At 46.8% G+C, this 15,227-nt stretch overlaps 1 protein-coding gene across 1 annotated transcript in view; it reads right to left on the bottom strand.

Moving 5' to 3' along the window:
• The window catches only part of LOC123514715 (mediator of RNA polymerase II transcription subunit 18-like), a 97,356-nt gene extending 83,407 nt beyond the window's left edge, over positions 1–13,949 (bottom strand). The window contains exons 1-2 of the mRNA XM_045272786.1: positions 13,783–13,949; positions 524–779 (exon numbers count right to left, since the gene is read on the bottom strand). Coding sequence (XP_045128721.1) covers positions 524–739 — 216 coding nt within the window. The 5' untranslated portion in view covers positions 740–779; positions 13,783–13,949. The remainder of the gene's footprint in view (positions 1–523; positions 780–13,782) is intronic.
• Positions 13,950–15,227: the final 1,278 nt, after the last annotated feature.

The following is a 15,227-nucleotide window of genomic DNA, read 5'->3' as shown; positions in this document are numbered from 1 at the left end:
TCAGTGCAATTCAAACCACTCACTCTCACTTGTGCTCCCAAGGTCCTGCGACACCAGGGTTGGGATAAAACCTTCCAGGTTTATAAATTTTTTTAACTTTTTTTTTTACCAACTTGTTACTCTTCTTCCTAGGGATTATATGGGTTATATCTGAGGATTATTCGGAGATTTCAATGAATGATATGTAGTATATGAATCCTAGACCTCCTCGGTCAAGGATATTACACCCAAATTTTAAGTTCTTAAAATCAAACACTAAGGCTTCCTTCATTTCTTTTTTTCTTTTTACTACCAACCCTTCGGCGCACCATCCAGTCACCACAACTACCGGCCTCGCCAGCGGCAGCCTCCCATCACACCCACAGACATAGGACACAGAGGCACCACACAGACAACTTCCACATATCACAAGCACCACTCTCAGGATCACCCAGCACCATCATGGGCGCCACCCATCACCATAACACAGGTGCTCATCACGCTCGCACGTGTCCTAACTACAGCACAGAATCACAGTACTTACCTCCACCTGCGTCTGCTCTACGGTGCCATCCCCGTTCGGCGTCGTGACTGTCTTCTCGGCTGCCTCCTCGATGGTCTCCACCGCCTTCGCCTCCTCTAACTTGACGGGGGCGTCCTCGGGCAGCTCTTTGATCTTCACCTCTGTGTCGGCAGTGCTCCCATTTTTCTTGGGGCTGGACTGGATGTCGTGGGACTTCTTGGAGTGGCGGATACCCATTTTGGTTGGTAGGTTGTGTTTAGGTGCGAGTCACGATCAACTGCAGAGGACGGGAGAGAAGGGAAAAACGAGGAATTAGTCAAGTACCATCAGGAGAGATTTTGTTCATCTTTTACACCGAAAGTATTGCCGCGCTCTCGTTACTATGTACACAAGATAATTTTGTATTCAAGATTCTAGATAGATTAAATTAGCATAATAGTATCGTCAGAAAGCTATGAGGGAGGGAGAAACTGGGAGGAGGATGAGACTGGAGGGGCTCTGGGGAGACGGAAAGAGGAGGGGAAGGAAGAAGACAAGGAGGGAGAAGGGGGAGACGCGGGCCGAAGAGAGTAAGGGAGGCAGGGGGAGGCAGAGGAGGCAGGTGGCATCCCGTGAATAATGTAGATGCTAGCCAGAGAAGCCTCGGGTGTTCAAGGGGCAAGGTCCTCACACCGCCACCTGAAGCGCAACACGCCCCCACACACGCCTGTCGCACCCGCAGCCGTCGCCTAAACACACACACACACACACACCTTTTCCCCTTCAGTCATCACACTCAACCCATCACTGTCCATCAATATTTACCACTATCACACCTGCCCCTGGTTCTTCTCTTCTCCCTCTCGTAGGGCCTTCTATTCCACACAAGCAATTACATCTCACGCTCCACCACCACTACCACCACCACCAAACCTCCCTCAACCTTCACCCCAACAAGACTACACAGATGCACCTATCAGGATCGACTGCCTCATCCCCTGATTAGCGGGGTGTCCCTGGGGTGGTGGCTTACCGCGGAACCACAACCATCCCCCACCACTGCCACCTCGTGTCAGGCGGGCCGTGTCACCAAGTCACCGAGGTACCGCTAGCAGGTCAAAAGCGCGAGGCTATTGAGTTAATCACCAACCACAACCCACGTGACTCAGCGGACCGCATCACCTCTCCCTCCCCTTTCTCCCATTTCCCAGTTGCCTCCCCCTCCCTTCATCCCACGGATAGGTAATGTTGACGCAAGCCGCTCCAGTTCACGTCACTTTCACTCACCACGTCACCTCCTAGACTGAAAACATGTGTCGTGATATTCGAGGTAGGCGTAATGGTAGGTAAACAAACAACTTTGCCGCATCAACTTTCATGAACGTTTAGTACACAAAGAACCAGTTTTTTGCACTGCTACTTGTGTTTATGTAATATTCCTAAGAAAACCATTGAAATTAAAGGAGAAGGTACGAGGAGGGTAAAGAGACTAGATGCAGTAGGAAAAGGAAGGTAGGAGGCGATATGAACCACTAGACTGGCACCTGTTGAGGCCACCTGCTGACGGCGCCCCCTTCTCACCCCCTCCCAGCACACCTGGCTCCTGCTCTCAACACTTGGATACGCTCGCGTCACGCTCACTAACCGACATATCACAAACCTGTCGTCTTCCACTCGTCTCCGAATATATACATAAACATTCATGAATCATAATAATAAAAATAATAGAATTTTCAGCATTACCATTCTATGCAAATTCCACTATACATATTCTTACTTATCAACACCACGGTATTACGAATATTACCATTTCTACAAGAGTTCCACCTACCATTATCCAGTACTACCTGACACACACACACACACACACACACACACACACACACACACACACACACACACACACTTCTCACTACAGACGACATAGGAAACGGGAATATCCCTCACAAGTCTGACTGAGGATGGGAAGAGGAGCGAGGAAATAGGTTAGGGGGCAGGGGGAGGAAGACCAAGTGGAGAGCGAGGGAAGAGGCAGGGCGGAGGGTGACTACGGAGAGAACAAGGGAAGGGGAAGGAAAGGAGAGTTGGAAAAGGAAAAGGAGATAAGGACGAGGGAAAGGAGAGCAAAGCCATCGTGTTTCTTCCAGCCCTGACTAACACAACCTTTGCGTCACGCCGCGTCACCTTGTCCCCAAGGTCACTGACGTACACATGCACGCACGCACCATGAATAAATGCAACACTCATGTAGATAGATGTGTGAAATTTGAAAGGAAAAACGTGGAAGTTGTGTAGGAAACAAAATTACAGTAAGAGGTACACGTTAATGGAGGTGTGAAAAAAAACCTAATTGCTCTCGAGAATCCGTGTAACACTTTAGTGCCTCCCACACTGCCAGGCATAAATAATGGTCGGGATAGTGTTAGATATAAGAGTATCTAGGGGAGAGTAGTAGTAGTAGTAGTAGTAGTAGTAGTAGTAGTAGTAGTAGTAGTAGTAGTAGTAGTAGTAGTAGTAGTAGTAGTAGTAGTAGTAGTAGTAGTAGTAGTAGTAGTAGTAGTAGTAGTAGTAGTAGTAGTAGTAGTAGTAGTAGTAGTAGTAGTAGTGATAATGATAATTTCCTTCAGAGGAGGTAACAGCAATAGAACAAAACTAATGAGGATATCTAACGATACATTTCGGGACGATGGATTCTACTGACGCAAGCCAATGAATTTGAACAATACTGACTTTGACCACATCCACTATCAGAAACTATGAGTCACCATAGATAATACATATATGCACAAAGGTGGATTACTCCGTATATACTAGCTGCGATAATTTTGTATTTCAGTTATGGTAACGAACACTTAGCAATGGAAACTTTATAAACCTCCATGTTTAAGGACACACAAACGCGCGCGCGCACACACACACGCACACGGCCATTACCCTAGCACCGGAATTAACCTCCACATACGCCAATGACATACTTATCCTTAGTTCAGGTGACTACGCCCACACCGCGTCCTGTCACGTCCACTCACACACGCCCACGTACCAATAGTAGCTATACGCCCACACACATGCACAGACCAGGGAATCGAACACACACACTTCACCTACGCACACCTCAGCTGCCCAGGTCTTCACGCCTACTAAGACGCTTCTGGCGACAGAGGTCCACTGTAACCACTCCCACATGAACGCGAGTCATACAACCTCAGACACAAGGCCAGCCACACACACACACACACACACACACACACACACACACACACGAGACCACAGTTCCATGGCCACTTAAGGCATTCCCTCGGGAGTATATTACTCATTATCTATAAGACCAGGAAATGCCAGACGCCTCGAGGGACCATCTGTCAGGTGGCACGTGGGCGTATAGGGGTGTAGCGCAGCGTGGCTCACATCTCGTCTCTTAAGACACTCATTCAACACCTAATTAATGAGACGGGATTGCATTCCTTTGCTAAAAACAGCCACAGGGGCAACCAGACGCTGAGTTGGCAAGATCAATGCGAGCCAAATGCAGCCCAGGCAGCGAGCCGCCACGTGCGTCGGGGGGCGGGCGGCGGGGGCGGCGTCATATTATTGACCAACACCGCCTCCCACAAGCCGCTTACATCCTCATCCTTCCGACCTGGAGGAAGACCAGGTTGGGAAACACGGCCGGAAGGCGTAAGTGTGTTGCGGCATGAGACATGCCTACCAAGGAATCCATGACTTCCTTACGGAGGATGAGCAGCGTAAACTTGAAACCCAATCCGGAAGTAAAGGAGTCATGCACGCTTACGCAGATCACACTTGACACGCGGCCCGCTCACCACTCGCTTTTCTAAATCTAAACCTTGCACTAATAGCATGCAAGTTCATTTTGCATGTTTTTACCATTGCCTTGCTTCAAACCAGGAGAAAAAAAAAAGCCAAAAAAAAAAAAATAAATAAATACCGTAGATAAATACACCAACCGCCACCATTAGCAATGGCTGGCAAAGGATGAGTCAAACCTCTGACCGGCCATGTCCAGCAAGAGCTTGGCCTGACCGCCATGACGCCCCCCACACCGGCACCGGCACCCAGCACCCGGCTACTCCCCACCAAGGTCGCCCCTCCGTGCACAGTGGTGATTCACCAGCGCGTCTCGCTCTGCGTTCCGCTGCCGCCCCGCACCGTTGACTCATCCCGCCTGCAGCCTACAGCACAGGCATTCTCAATTTCTACAAAAATAATGTGTGTGTGTGTGTGTGTGTGTGTGTGTGTGTGTGTGTGTGTGTGTGTGTGTGTGTGTGTGTGTGTGTGTGTGTGTGTGTGAATTTTACTTAAGTATCCCGTAACAAAGCTTCCCATGTCCTCGTTACTTTAAGGGGATAGCGAGGCGGCCCCACACACATACCTCGACACACTCCACCAAAAAGGTCCCGCAAAGTGTACACTCATGGCCATACAACATTTCCATCATCAATACTTCGTAGGAATCAGAGGTAGATGTACAGTACACAATTGCTGATAACGCCCTGGGTCTTCACTGTACAAGACCTTCACGAGCCACATAAAAACTTGCGTCAATGAACTATAAAGCATCTTTCTTGCACAAGGCACGGAGTGGCTGCCTGCGTACTCTTCAGGAATGCTGTTCCTGTCTGCACGCGGTGCCGCTCTATCAGGCTGTCCTGCTAAATACTCCTAACGTCAAGAAAAAAAAAAAAAAAAAAAAGACCAGTACAATTAGAGTGCCAAGATTGACCAACAAGGCTGGCTACTCCAAGCCACGCATAGATGACAAGCACGGCAAGGTTGCGCCATACAACCCCTTTGTAGCGGCGCCTCCAATCAATCAATCAGTCAATCTACCGTGTGGCGTCGCGAACCTTAGTGTCATCTCTGGTGTCAATTCCTCTTCAACCACCTATCAGTCAACAAACCTCAGCTCTTATCTTCACAAAATCCTTTAAATTTTATCTAATACTAACAAGTTTCATTTCTTAAATCCTTTCTAGTTTAATTATTTCGTTTATGATAAACAAGAATGCAAACTTGTCCCAATTCCTCCACATATTTTGCCAGCTCAATCCGTCACTAACACCCACCCATGCCTGCCCGGCCAACACTCTCCCTTCCCTACCGCGTTGCGCTGGAGGAATACGCAAGGAAAGAGGGCACCGTGGCCATTAACGTCTCCCTGTTCTCACGGGCGGACGCACAAACTTTTAATTAATGACAATCGCTTGAATACCACTAAGCCTGGCACGCACCAACACCTGAAAAACTGTCCCACACGCCGTGCCAAAATGTATCTTTATTTTACCTCCTTTTCCTCACGAAATGTCTGAACAAAAAAAAAAAATAATAATAATAAATAAAGGAAAATTCTAAATACTTTGGATTGTTACAATTAACCCCCCCCTCTCTCTCTCTCTCTCTCTCTCTCTCTCGATAGGTCAGAAGGTTCTACCTAAGGCCATCTTTCAACCCTTCCCTCCCCTCTTTTCCTTTTCTTCCATCACTCACCCAACACCTCACCTTACATAAGCCTTTTACTGAGCCTTCCCGCCTCCAGCACTGGTTCTCATCCTCTCGTCTGCCTTCACTCAACCCCTTCTCGTTTTCCATCCTCCTTTCGTCTCCCCTTTCCTCCTTAACTCCTTCCTCTCGTCTTTCCTCCTACACATCTTTCTCAACACACATCACTCCGTCCGTTCCTTACTTCCAAATCCCTCCCTATCATCTCTCCTCCTCCCAAACCATCCTTGAAGTCGTACATACAAGCTCCCGCCCCGCCACCTGGAAACAGCAGCTGGGGTGGAAAAAAACGGGGCGAGGAAGAAAGGACTAATGTTGGTTTAATTATCAAACTTCTCTCATACCTACGCACGTACACTACCTGCCTCCTGTGTATCCAGTTTATCCCTCCAGCTCCGAAGGTTTTAATACAATTGCTTGGTATAAAAACACACAATACTTGAAATAAAGAAAGGTAAATGTTTTTTTTTTTTCTTACGTTAAATTATTTTCATTTGTCTTGAATTGTGGGTACGTTATGCTGACGAGAGAGAGAGAGAGAGAGAGAGAGAGAGAGAGAGAGAGAGAGAGAGAGAGAGAGAGAGAGAGAGAGAGAGAGAGAGAGAGAGAGAGAGAGAGAGAGAGAGAGAGAAAGAGAGAGAGAGAGAGAGAGAGAGAGAGAGAGAGAGAGAGAGAGAGAGAGAGAGAGAGAGAGAGAGAGAGAGAGAGAGAGAGAGAGAGAGAGAGAGAGAGAGAGAGAGAGAGAGAGAGAGAGAGAGAGAGAGAGAGAGAGAGAGAAAGAGAGAAAGAGAGAGAGAGAGAGAGAGAGAGAGAGAGAGAGAGAGAGAGAGAGAGAGAGAGAGAGAGAGAGAGAGAGAGAGAGAGAGAGAGAGAGAGAGAGAGAAAATTTACCGCGTCCTGTATTGGGAAACTCAAAATTATGAATAGTTACTGTGAATCAATTGAATATAACAAACGATTGAAACTGTACCCATTTCACGGTGACTAGGTGTGTGTGTGTGTGTGTGTGTGTGTGTGTGTGTGTGTGTGTGTGTGTGTGTGTGTGTGTGTGTGTGTTTTACGATCACCCCTCTAGCCATATTGCTGTGACACTCATACTACCCACTGTTCCTTTATGCAATGTTCCTCCCAGACTAACATTACCACCAATGCCACTCTCAGCACTGTTCAACACTATAACCAGAGGAAACGTAGCCTACAAAAAAAAGTAAAAGAAATAAAAGTTTATGTATGTATATTCACGCGATAATGTCAAATACCAGATGACATCACGGAAAACCCACACTGTCCTCCTCGTGTGTGTGTGTGTGTGTGTGTGTGTGTGTGTGTGTGTGTGTGTGTGTGTGTGTGTGTGTGTGTGTGTGCGCGCGCGCGCATACCAACCCCATCCTTGAGCACAGTACAGTAAAGGTCATCGAGTATCCTTCACTGTCCCTTAGGATAAGACACTGACACATAAGAGCACTTGGTTGATTGCATGATTATGATATGTACTAGCTATCTAATCAGTAACTTCAACTTTTGTCTGCATTGCTTTGACTCGGTGGTATTGGCGGTGGTAGTGACCTCGAGAAAAGATAAAAAAAACATTAAAAGATAACGAACTCCACGCTGAACAATGAGAACCTAGGTATCTAGTGTTGAACAACTGATGAATGCCTCGGTTAAGTAATTGCAGTAACCATTCCACTGCCCGAGGTGCAACACGTAGATTACAACCCAGTACTTTGAAAACTAAATTTCTAAGCATTTACAAGCAAGCAGGCGCAACTATTATACTACATCCTGTCCTTTGTCTCTTTTTTTGGCTTCATTATCGCGTCTCCTTGCCATCAAACACACGCTGACACGACTCAGGCACATAACTTGGCTTGAAAAACTGACGCTCATAATGCAGGAGACGAGGACGTGGCAATGGTGGTGATGGTGTAGTCTCTCTCAAAGCGTCGGACGAGAGTTAAGATTATTAAGGTTTCCGGTCAGGTTGTTTATCTAAAGCGAGGGCGCTATCATCAAGACACCAGCCGCCTGCCCTCTCACTAGCCTGCTCTGCTCGCCTCGCCACTAGTCAGTCTCCGTCCTCAATGACTGCTCTCGTCCCCTGCCCCACGCCCATGATCACTCCCATCCCATTCACTACGTCCATGACCTCCTTCCTGCCCGCCACTCTGCCTGCCCACTTACCCACTACGCTGGTTACCTTGGGCTCCAAGTGGATGTGGAACCTGACGGACCGGCCTGATTTCACACACACACACACACACACACACACACACACACACACACACACACACACACACACACAAAACCATATCCCCTCCACTTCCTCTCGCTAAGGCCACACGGTCTACACACAGGCGTAACATCCTTTACTCCACCCTCCCTTCACTACCTTATACCCCTTCCATTACCACCACCGTACCACCATCACATCTACGCCGTCGAGTACAAGAGCACTCCAGCTCCGCAAAGGCAGACAGACATCTCATAAAAAATAAGTCGTGTGTCTGGCAACACTGACACGCCGTATTACGTCACAAGTTGCGCCTTTTCAACAACCGCCACGCCAGGGCAGCCCCACGCCTCTACATAGGCCATTCATCACCCCTTCCTCCTCCACGCCTGGAGACCACGCTCCCTTCCCCCACTCGGCGACGCTCACTCACGGCAACCACCAACACTCTCCCATGTCTCTCTGACGTCTGCAGCCCCCACGTGTTGCCCAAATGTTGCCCGAACTCTTGCTAACCCCTTACCTCTACAGGAAGCATGGTGTGTGTGCGTGTGCGTGCGTGCGTGTGCGTGTGTGTGCGCGCGTGTACGTGTGCGTGTACGTGTGCGTGTACGTGTGCGTGCGTGTACGTGTGCGTGCGTGTACGTGTGCGTGCGTGTGCGTGTGCGTGCGTGTGTGTGCGTGCGTGTGTGCTTGTGCGTGCGTGCGCGCACGCACGCACGCGCACACACAGACAGAGAGAGAGAGAGAGATATTGTGGTGGAAACCACTCCTTTCCCTTCCCCCATCCAAACACACACGCACGCTTAATATGAAAGCAATTATCTTTTCCAGTGTATAGTGAAAAATTAACGCAAATGTGCCCAATAATCATGATGCCACTACTTTTATTCCCTACCTTCAGTTCTATTCTTCACCAATTTCTTCCTGTTTAATAGTAAATGAAGCTCCCACGTCGCACTGTCTCGGGTCTAATGTCCTCAACTTCCTCCTCGATTTTCCGGTCTTCCTTCCCTCCTGGCCACTCCCCAACTATCGCCCTCATCCTTCACCCCCCTTCTCTTCCTGGACGCAGGCTTCCCTCCTTTCCCCATTCCACCTCCCTTCTTAGTCTCTCAACTCCGAGCACTTGAGACCAGCTGTGAATCATCTCTTACTTCCCTGAGCCACCTGTGGTATCCTAACCCACTGCCAGACTCAATTACACTGTCTGGCCATTCGTTCGTAGCTTTGGCCTTGTAACTAGCGGGACAAATTTTGCAAAGCAGAGTGAAGTGGCGTCCTGCAGGGTGAGGGCATTGCCTGCTGCATAGTAGCTGAGAGGCGCCTAGCATCCTCTTCCCCTCAGGCCCCCTGTGACCTCTCCCTCCACTTGAGATAACCCGGATGCCGCTCCCCCTTCCTCATTCATCAAATTCACCAAGATTTCGGCAACTTCATTTAAACTCTTCCCCGATATCGGTTTAGTAGAATCCTGAGTCATGTGTACACGAACTTTTAAAAACTAAATTTTTAAGGGAACTTTATCAAACTCGCTCGCTACCACGATCTCGTCTGTTGTTCATCTTCTGGATACCAGAAATTATGGGTTCTGTAAATATTTGGAATGATGGTCCCTTACATACAAATGGTCGTTATGTCAACAAACAGTATGTCAACAAACAGTAAAGCAGGCCAGTCAGTGCCTACCCATCCAATCCCTGCCCAGCGTTCATTGTTAAAACAGCAATTAAGGAGGTAATCTAGCAGCCCATTCAACATTTTTATAACTTACAATTCCCTTATTATGAAAGAAAGGAAGGGGTGAAGGAATGATGGAAGGAAAAGGAGGAAAAAGGAAGGGGGCGTGGTATATATCGACAAACAGTTAAGTGCAGATTACCTCATTACCCTTGAATTTCCTGTGACCTCATTTAGATCCTACCAATTTAACATCAAATGCATACACATCTCTTCCTCTCTCATTATCCTTCCGTTCGGTACCGTTTGCTGATAACCGGAGTCTTTCACTACCTCCCTGTCCCACATTATGCACGGAGGCGTCATGACTCAGCCTAGATGCCGCTCCTGACACTCCTGACTCATTGACTAAGGCGAGAGGGGAAAGCAGGCCTGGCGGGGAAATGCCGATGTCCTCCTACTCACGTATTCACAGCATTCGTCATTCACCTGATTATTATTTCTTAGAAGTAATCAAACGTTAGAACTTACGTCTCTCAATCTTGAAGTAATCTATATATATCGATGAAATAGAAGATTGGTTGATTAACTGATAAAACTTAAAAAAAAAAAAAATGGACGTAGCAACATTTTAAGTACTCATTGGGTGGACTAAGTGAAAGCAATATGTCCTCAAGAAAGGTTTGAAGGCGTAAAAAGGTCACCGCAATGTATTATATTCTGCTGCGGTATGAACAAGAGGCGGAGAGTGTAACGGGAGGTGGTTCTACACTGCAATACTCAAGGTCACCCGCTCAACCAGCTGATAGTGTCGCCTTTGTCTTCCCGCCATCGCTGCAGCCCCCCTCCCCTCCCTCGTCTCGTCCCACCACACCCATAGCAGCAACCACACTGCAGCCCCAATGTCTCCCGAAAGCACAAAATTAAAGACGGTAATGAGTATACGGTTGTCGGTGTATTTTCCACGGCAATGATACTTAGCTTCATGTAATAGTAGTAGTAGTAGTAGTAGTAGTAGTAGTAGGTTATTATTATTATTATTATTATTAGTAGTAGTAGTAGTAGTAGTATTATTAGTAGTAGTAGTAGTAGTAGTAGTAGTAGGTTATTATTATTATTATTATTAGTAGTAGTAGTAGTAGGTTATTATTATTATTAGTAGTAGTAGTAGTAGGTTATTATTATTATTATTATTATTAGTAGTAGTAGTAGTAGTAGTAGTAGTAGTAGTAGTAGTAGTAGTACTAGCAGCAGTAGTAGCAATAATAGTATTAATGGTGATGATGCTGGTGGGTGGGTGGGTGGGAGGGAGGGGGGAGAGTCTGTGGTCTTCTCAAGATACTAAACCCTCAATTAAAAACAATCGGATCTGTGGTAACAAAGATGACATGGTAAGTGGCTGAGCTACAATAGAGGAGGCTATAGGAGTGACCAGTGCTAATGGTGGTGGTTGGTAGCAGAGAGAGAGAGAGAGAGAGAGAGAGAGAGAGAGAGAGAGAGAGAGAGAGAGAGAGAGAGAGAGAGAGAGAGAGAGAGAGAGAGAGAGAGAGAGAGAGAGACCTGAACAATGCTTACATATGTATGATCCACCAAACAACAAGTACTAATATTAAAAAACTTGAATTTCCAGAACAGTGTGAGGCTCCTGGTGGTTGTGACTGGCTAAAATGAGAGACACATGACCTCCTAAGTCTCCTTGTCAATGCAGGGAGGCGAGGAGTGTCGGCTTGGCTCTTAGTGTGTTCCAAAACCCCAACGTCAGATTAGGCATGAGAACAAAAACGTATCACCAATACATTACTCACCCCAACACGCAAACCCAAACCAGGACGGGGACACACACACACACTTATAATGGAAATTAGTGTGTGTGTGTGTGTGTGTGTGTGTGTGTGTGTGTGTGTGTGTGTGTGTGTGTGTGTGTGTGTGTGTGTGTGTGTGTGGGTGTGTGTGTGGGTGGTGGGTGGGTGGGTGTGTGTGTGGGTGGTGTGTGGGTGTGGGTGGTGTGTGTGTGTGTGTGTGTGTGTGTGTGTGTGTGTGTGTGTGTGTGTGTGTGTGTGTGTGTGTGTGTGTGTGTGTGTGTGTGTGTGTGTGTGTGTGTGTGTGTGTGTGTGTGTGTGTGTGTGTGTGTGTGTGTGTGTGTGTGGGTGTGTGTGGTGTGTGTGTGTGTGGTGTGTGGGTGGTGGGTGTGTGTGGGTGTGGGTGGGTGTGTGGGCCTGTGGGTGTGGGTGTGTGGGTCTGTGGGTGGGGTGTGTGGGTGGTGGGTGGGGGTGTGGGTGTGTGTGGGTGTGGGTGTGTGGGTCGGTGTGGGTGTGGGTGTGTGGGTCGGTGTGGGTGTGTGGGTCGGTGTGGGTGTGGGTGTGTGTGGGTCGGTGTGGGTGTGGGTGTGTGGGTGTGTGTGTGTGAATCTTTAGATGAAATGAAACGTGCATCATACCTTGCATATACATTTCTAGATAATAGCACCCCACTCTCGGAAATAATGCTAAAAGGGTAAAAATGAAATGAAAATGGAAATGGAAATATAAAGGAGGAAAAAATTAGTAGTTTGAAATGTGATGGAGAAAAAAAAAGACAAGTGAATCCTAACCATTAATAGCATTACAACAAAGGAATGCTCCATCACAACCTCTGGCGTCCTCACGTCGCCTTTTGTGTGACATCTTATCGTCCGAGCAGATACTGTGTCTTAGCGGAAGCGGTGAAGGGCACTAGAATTATGTTTTTAGTACGTTGTCTCGTCCTATGCATAAACATTACAATGTTACACTATTCTTGTGTGTTTACGTATTGATTTAGTCTGTAGGTGTTACAAAATGTTCGCACAGTATGTAAAGAACACGGCTGCATAATCGTATTTTTTTTTTTTTTACTTTAAAATCAACATTGTATTGTCATTTAATGGTTAAAAATAACAAAATTGTATTATTGATTTTTCTTCAATAAAGAAATGTTCATAACTTCATCCGACACCCTAGTCACAAATCCAAGTAAATTCATTAACTGCGAACACAACCTATGATCAGCAGGGGATACGACACTCGAATGACAACCTACCCCAAATCCTAGATTCAAAGATACAAAATCAATGAAAAATAGTTCGAAGCCGCAGTAGGGAAAGACTAACTGGGCAGTTAATTTGAGGATATTCATATATGGGAAGTAGTAATTGTAAAGCTGCAGGCATCTACTGGAGGGCACAAGGGCCTACTTGGTACACGCCAGGACACCTAAAACAGCGCCAGGTAGAGAATTTTAAAGGATGGCTGGCTGGGGAAAGAGGAGGCTATTCACGAAGTCTTCAAGGGATCTTAAATCCGAAAATATTTTAACCTGCCCGTAACACCCCAGACCTTAAGGTGAGAGGCATTCACGAGATCAAGCGGAATTAGGCCCGTCCAAGCTACGGTTTGAAAATAGGCAAACTTAACACCGTTACCTAAACCACGAACATCAGCATACCTAACACTACACACTGCCTTCCAAACGTGACTCCAAACCTACACAACTGAAGCGTGGCGTGGCGAACCCTCCAATGGTTCCTCAAGTCCCACCACGCTGCCTGCCTGCACCGCCTCACTTCAACACAACCCAGACAAAAGCCGCCAGCCAGCCACCCAGCCCCACTACAGCCGGCGCCACGCGTTCACGATTTTGACGTTTCAACCTTCCATATCTATGATTTCCAGAACTTACAATTCCCGAGAGAGACTAAATTCAAAGACGACACTGCATGGCTAGATACGTTCTGCGTGGACTACTCACGTGGCGAGGAGCCCCAGCAGCACTGAGGACGCGCCTTCCACCTCCCTCCCGCCGCCGGCCCCACACCACCACCACCACCACCACTCATTTCACATAAACTCACCGCTCAAGTATTCCACGTAGGATCCGATGGTATGAATTACTTAGGGCTTCCTTATATCCCGACTGGGTGTTCACACTTACTTCATCCACACTACTCGGTAAATTAATTGAGCACAGACCAGACACACGGCACGTATCCTCCCACGGACACAGCTCGTTGATAACTGAGGACTGCCGGCTGCCGCTGGACCGGCCTCGCTCTTCCCGCCCGGCTTCGGTCTTACCACACCATCCCTCTTATTTTATTAAACTTTTACTGTCCAATCCAGTAGTAATACAATCTTCACTATTTTGCCTTGTTTTTACTTAGAGTTTTTGATAATACTAAATGTTATAAGCTTGATGTGAGGGCATGGAAGTTCAAAGAGAGCGTTGCGAGGTGATTACAACTCGTCAGCAATTTCCTGTCAAGAGAATTTTGCACCTCCCTCGCAGCAGTTCACAAAGATCCTCAGCTTCAAACTCTTATGATGTTGGTTGGTGTACGCTTGTATGTTTTCAAAACTAATAGTATAAAAAAAACACGAAATGCGAAAAGAAGCAAGGAAGATATCTAATCTTTAATGGAGGAAACTACGTAAATGAGAACTGGCAACTCCATTCCATTCCATCCGGGACTTTAGGAAGCATTATATAGTATTCATTTTCAAACTAACTTTTTTTTTCTAGGAGGCACATAGAGAAGGCATTCAAATGAGGTGTTGCCACTGTGCTCTGTCATGTTATACCTCTTCTTACAAGTCAACAAGAGCAGCGGCTTGCCGGCTTCACTAAGAATGCATAGTAAACGACCAGACAACACCTGCTGTTGTTACTGCCACAACCACCGCGAAGCACACGAGCATATGCGCAATATATTCTCAACTTCAACAAACAGTTCTTATTCCTATTCTTAAATTGCTTGGAGAAGGAAGGAATCGTCTACTTATTTACTTAAAATCAGTCTTGCAACATCTAAGACTTCCTCTACAAACTTCAGGAGTATCAACCTCCCCCTCTTTCTTTTCCCTCCTCGCTCCCTTCCCTCCTTTCTTCCCTCCCTTCCTCCACTCGTACTGTTTCCCGCGCCACAGAGATTAGCTAATCTCTTGTAAAAGCCCTTTCTCTTAATTAATGTTCTTATCTTTGGTATTACCAAAATATCGTAATATTAAGATATATTATGAAGTTGTTACCAGTACCAAAGCACCACAGCAAAGAACCAGTTTATCAAGGCGAGTAGGTGAACTACGTTTCCAACACTTCTGTACGTACCATTGAAGAGAGAGAGAGAGAGAGAGAGAGAGAGAGAGAGAGAGAGAGAGAGAGAGAGAGAGAGATGACGCAGTATAAACCATGAATTGGAACCTACCTAGTAACAATATGATTGTTATACTCGAGCACCTTTTGTCAATAAGTGTACAAAAATTTTCTTCCTTGTCAAAAAAGATATCTTGGGACATATAA

This window comes from Portunus trituberculatus, chromosome 38 (genome assembly GCF_017591435.1).
Source record: "Portunus trituberculatus isolate SZX2019 chromosome 38, ASM1759143v1, whole genome shotgun sequence".
Lineage (NCBI taxonomy): Eukaryota > Metazoa > Arthropoda > Malacostraca > Decapoda > Portunidae > Portunus > Portunus trituberculatus.
This window is presented reverse-complemented; position numbering and strand designations above follow the sequence as displayed.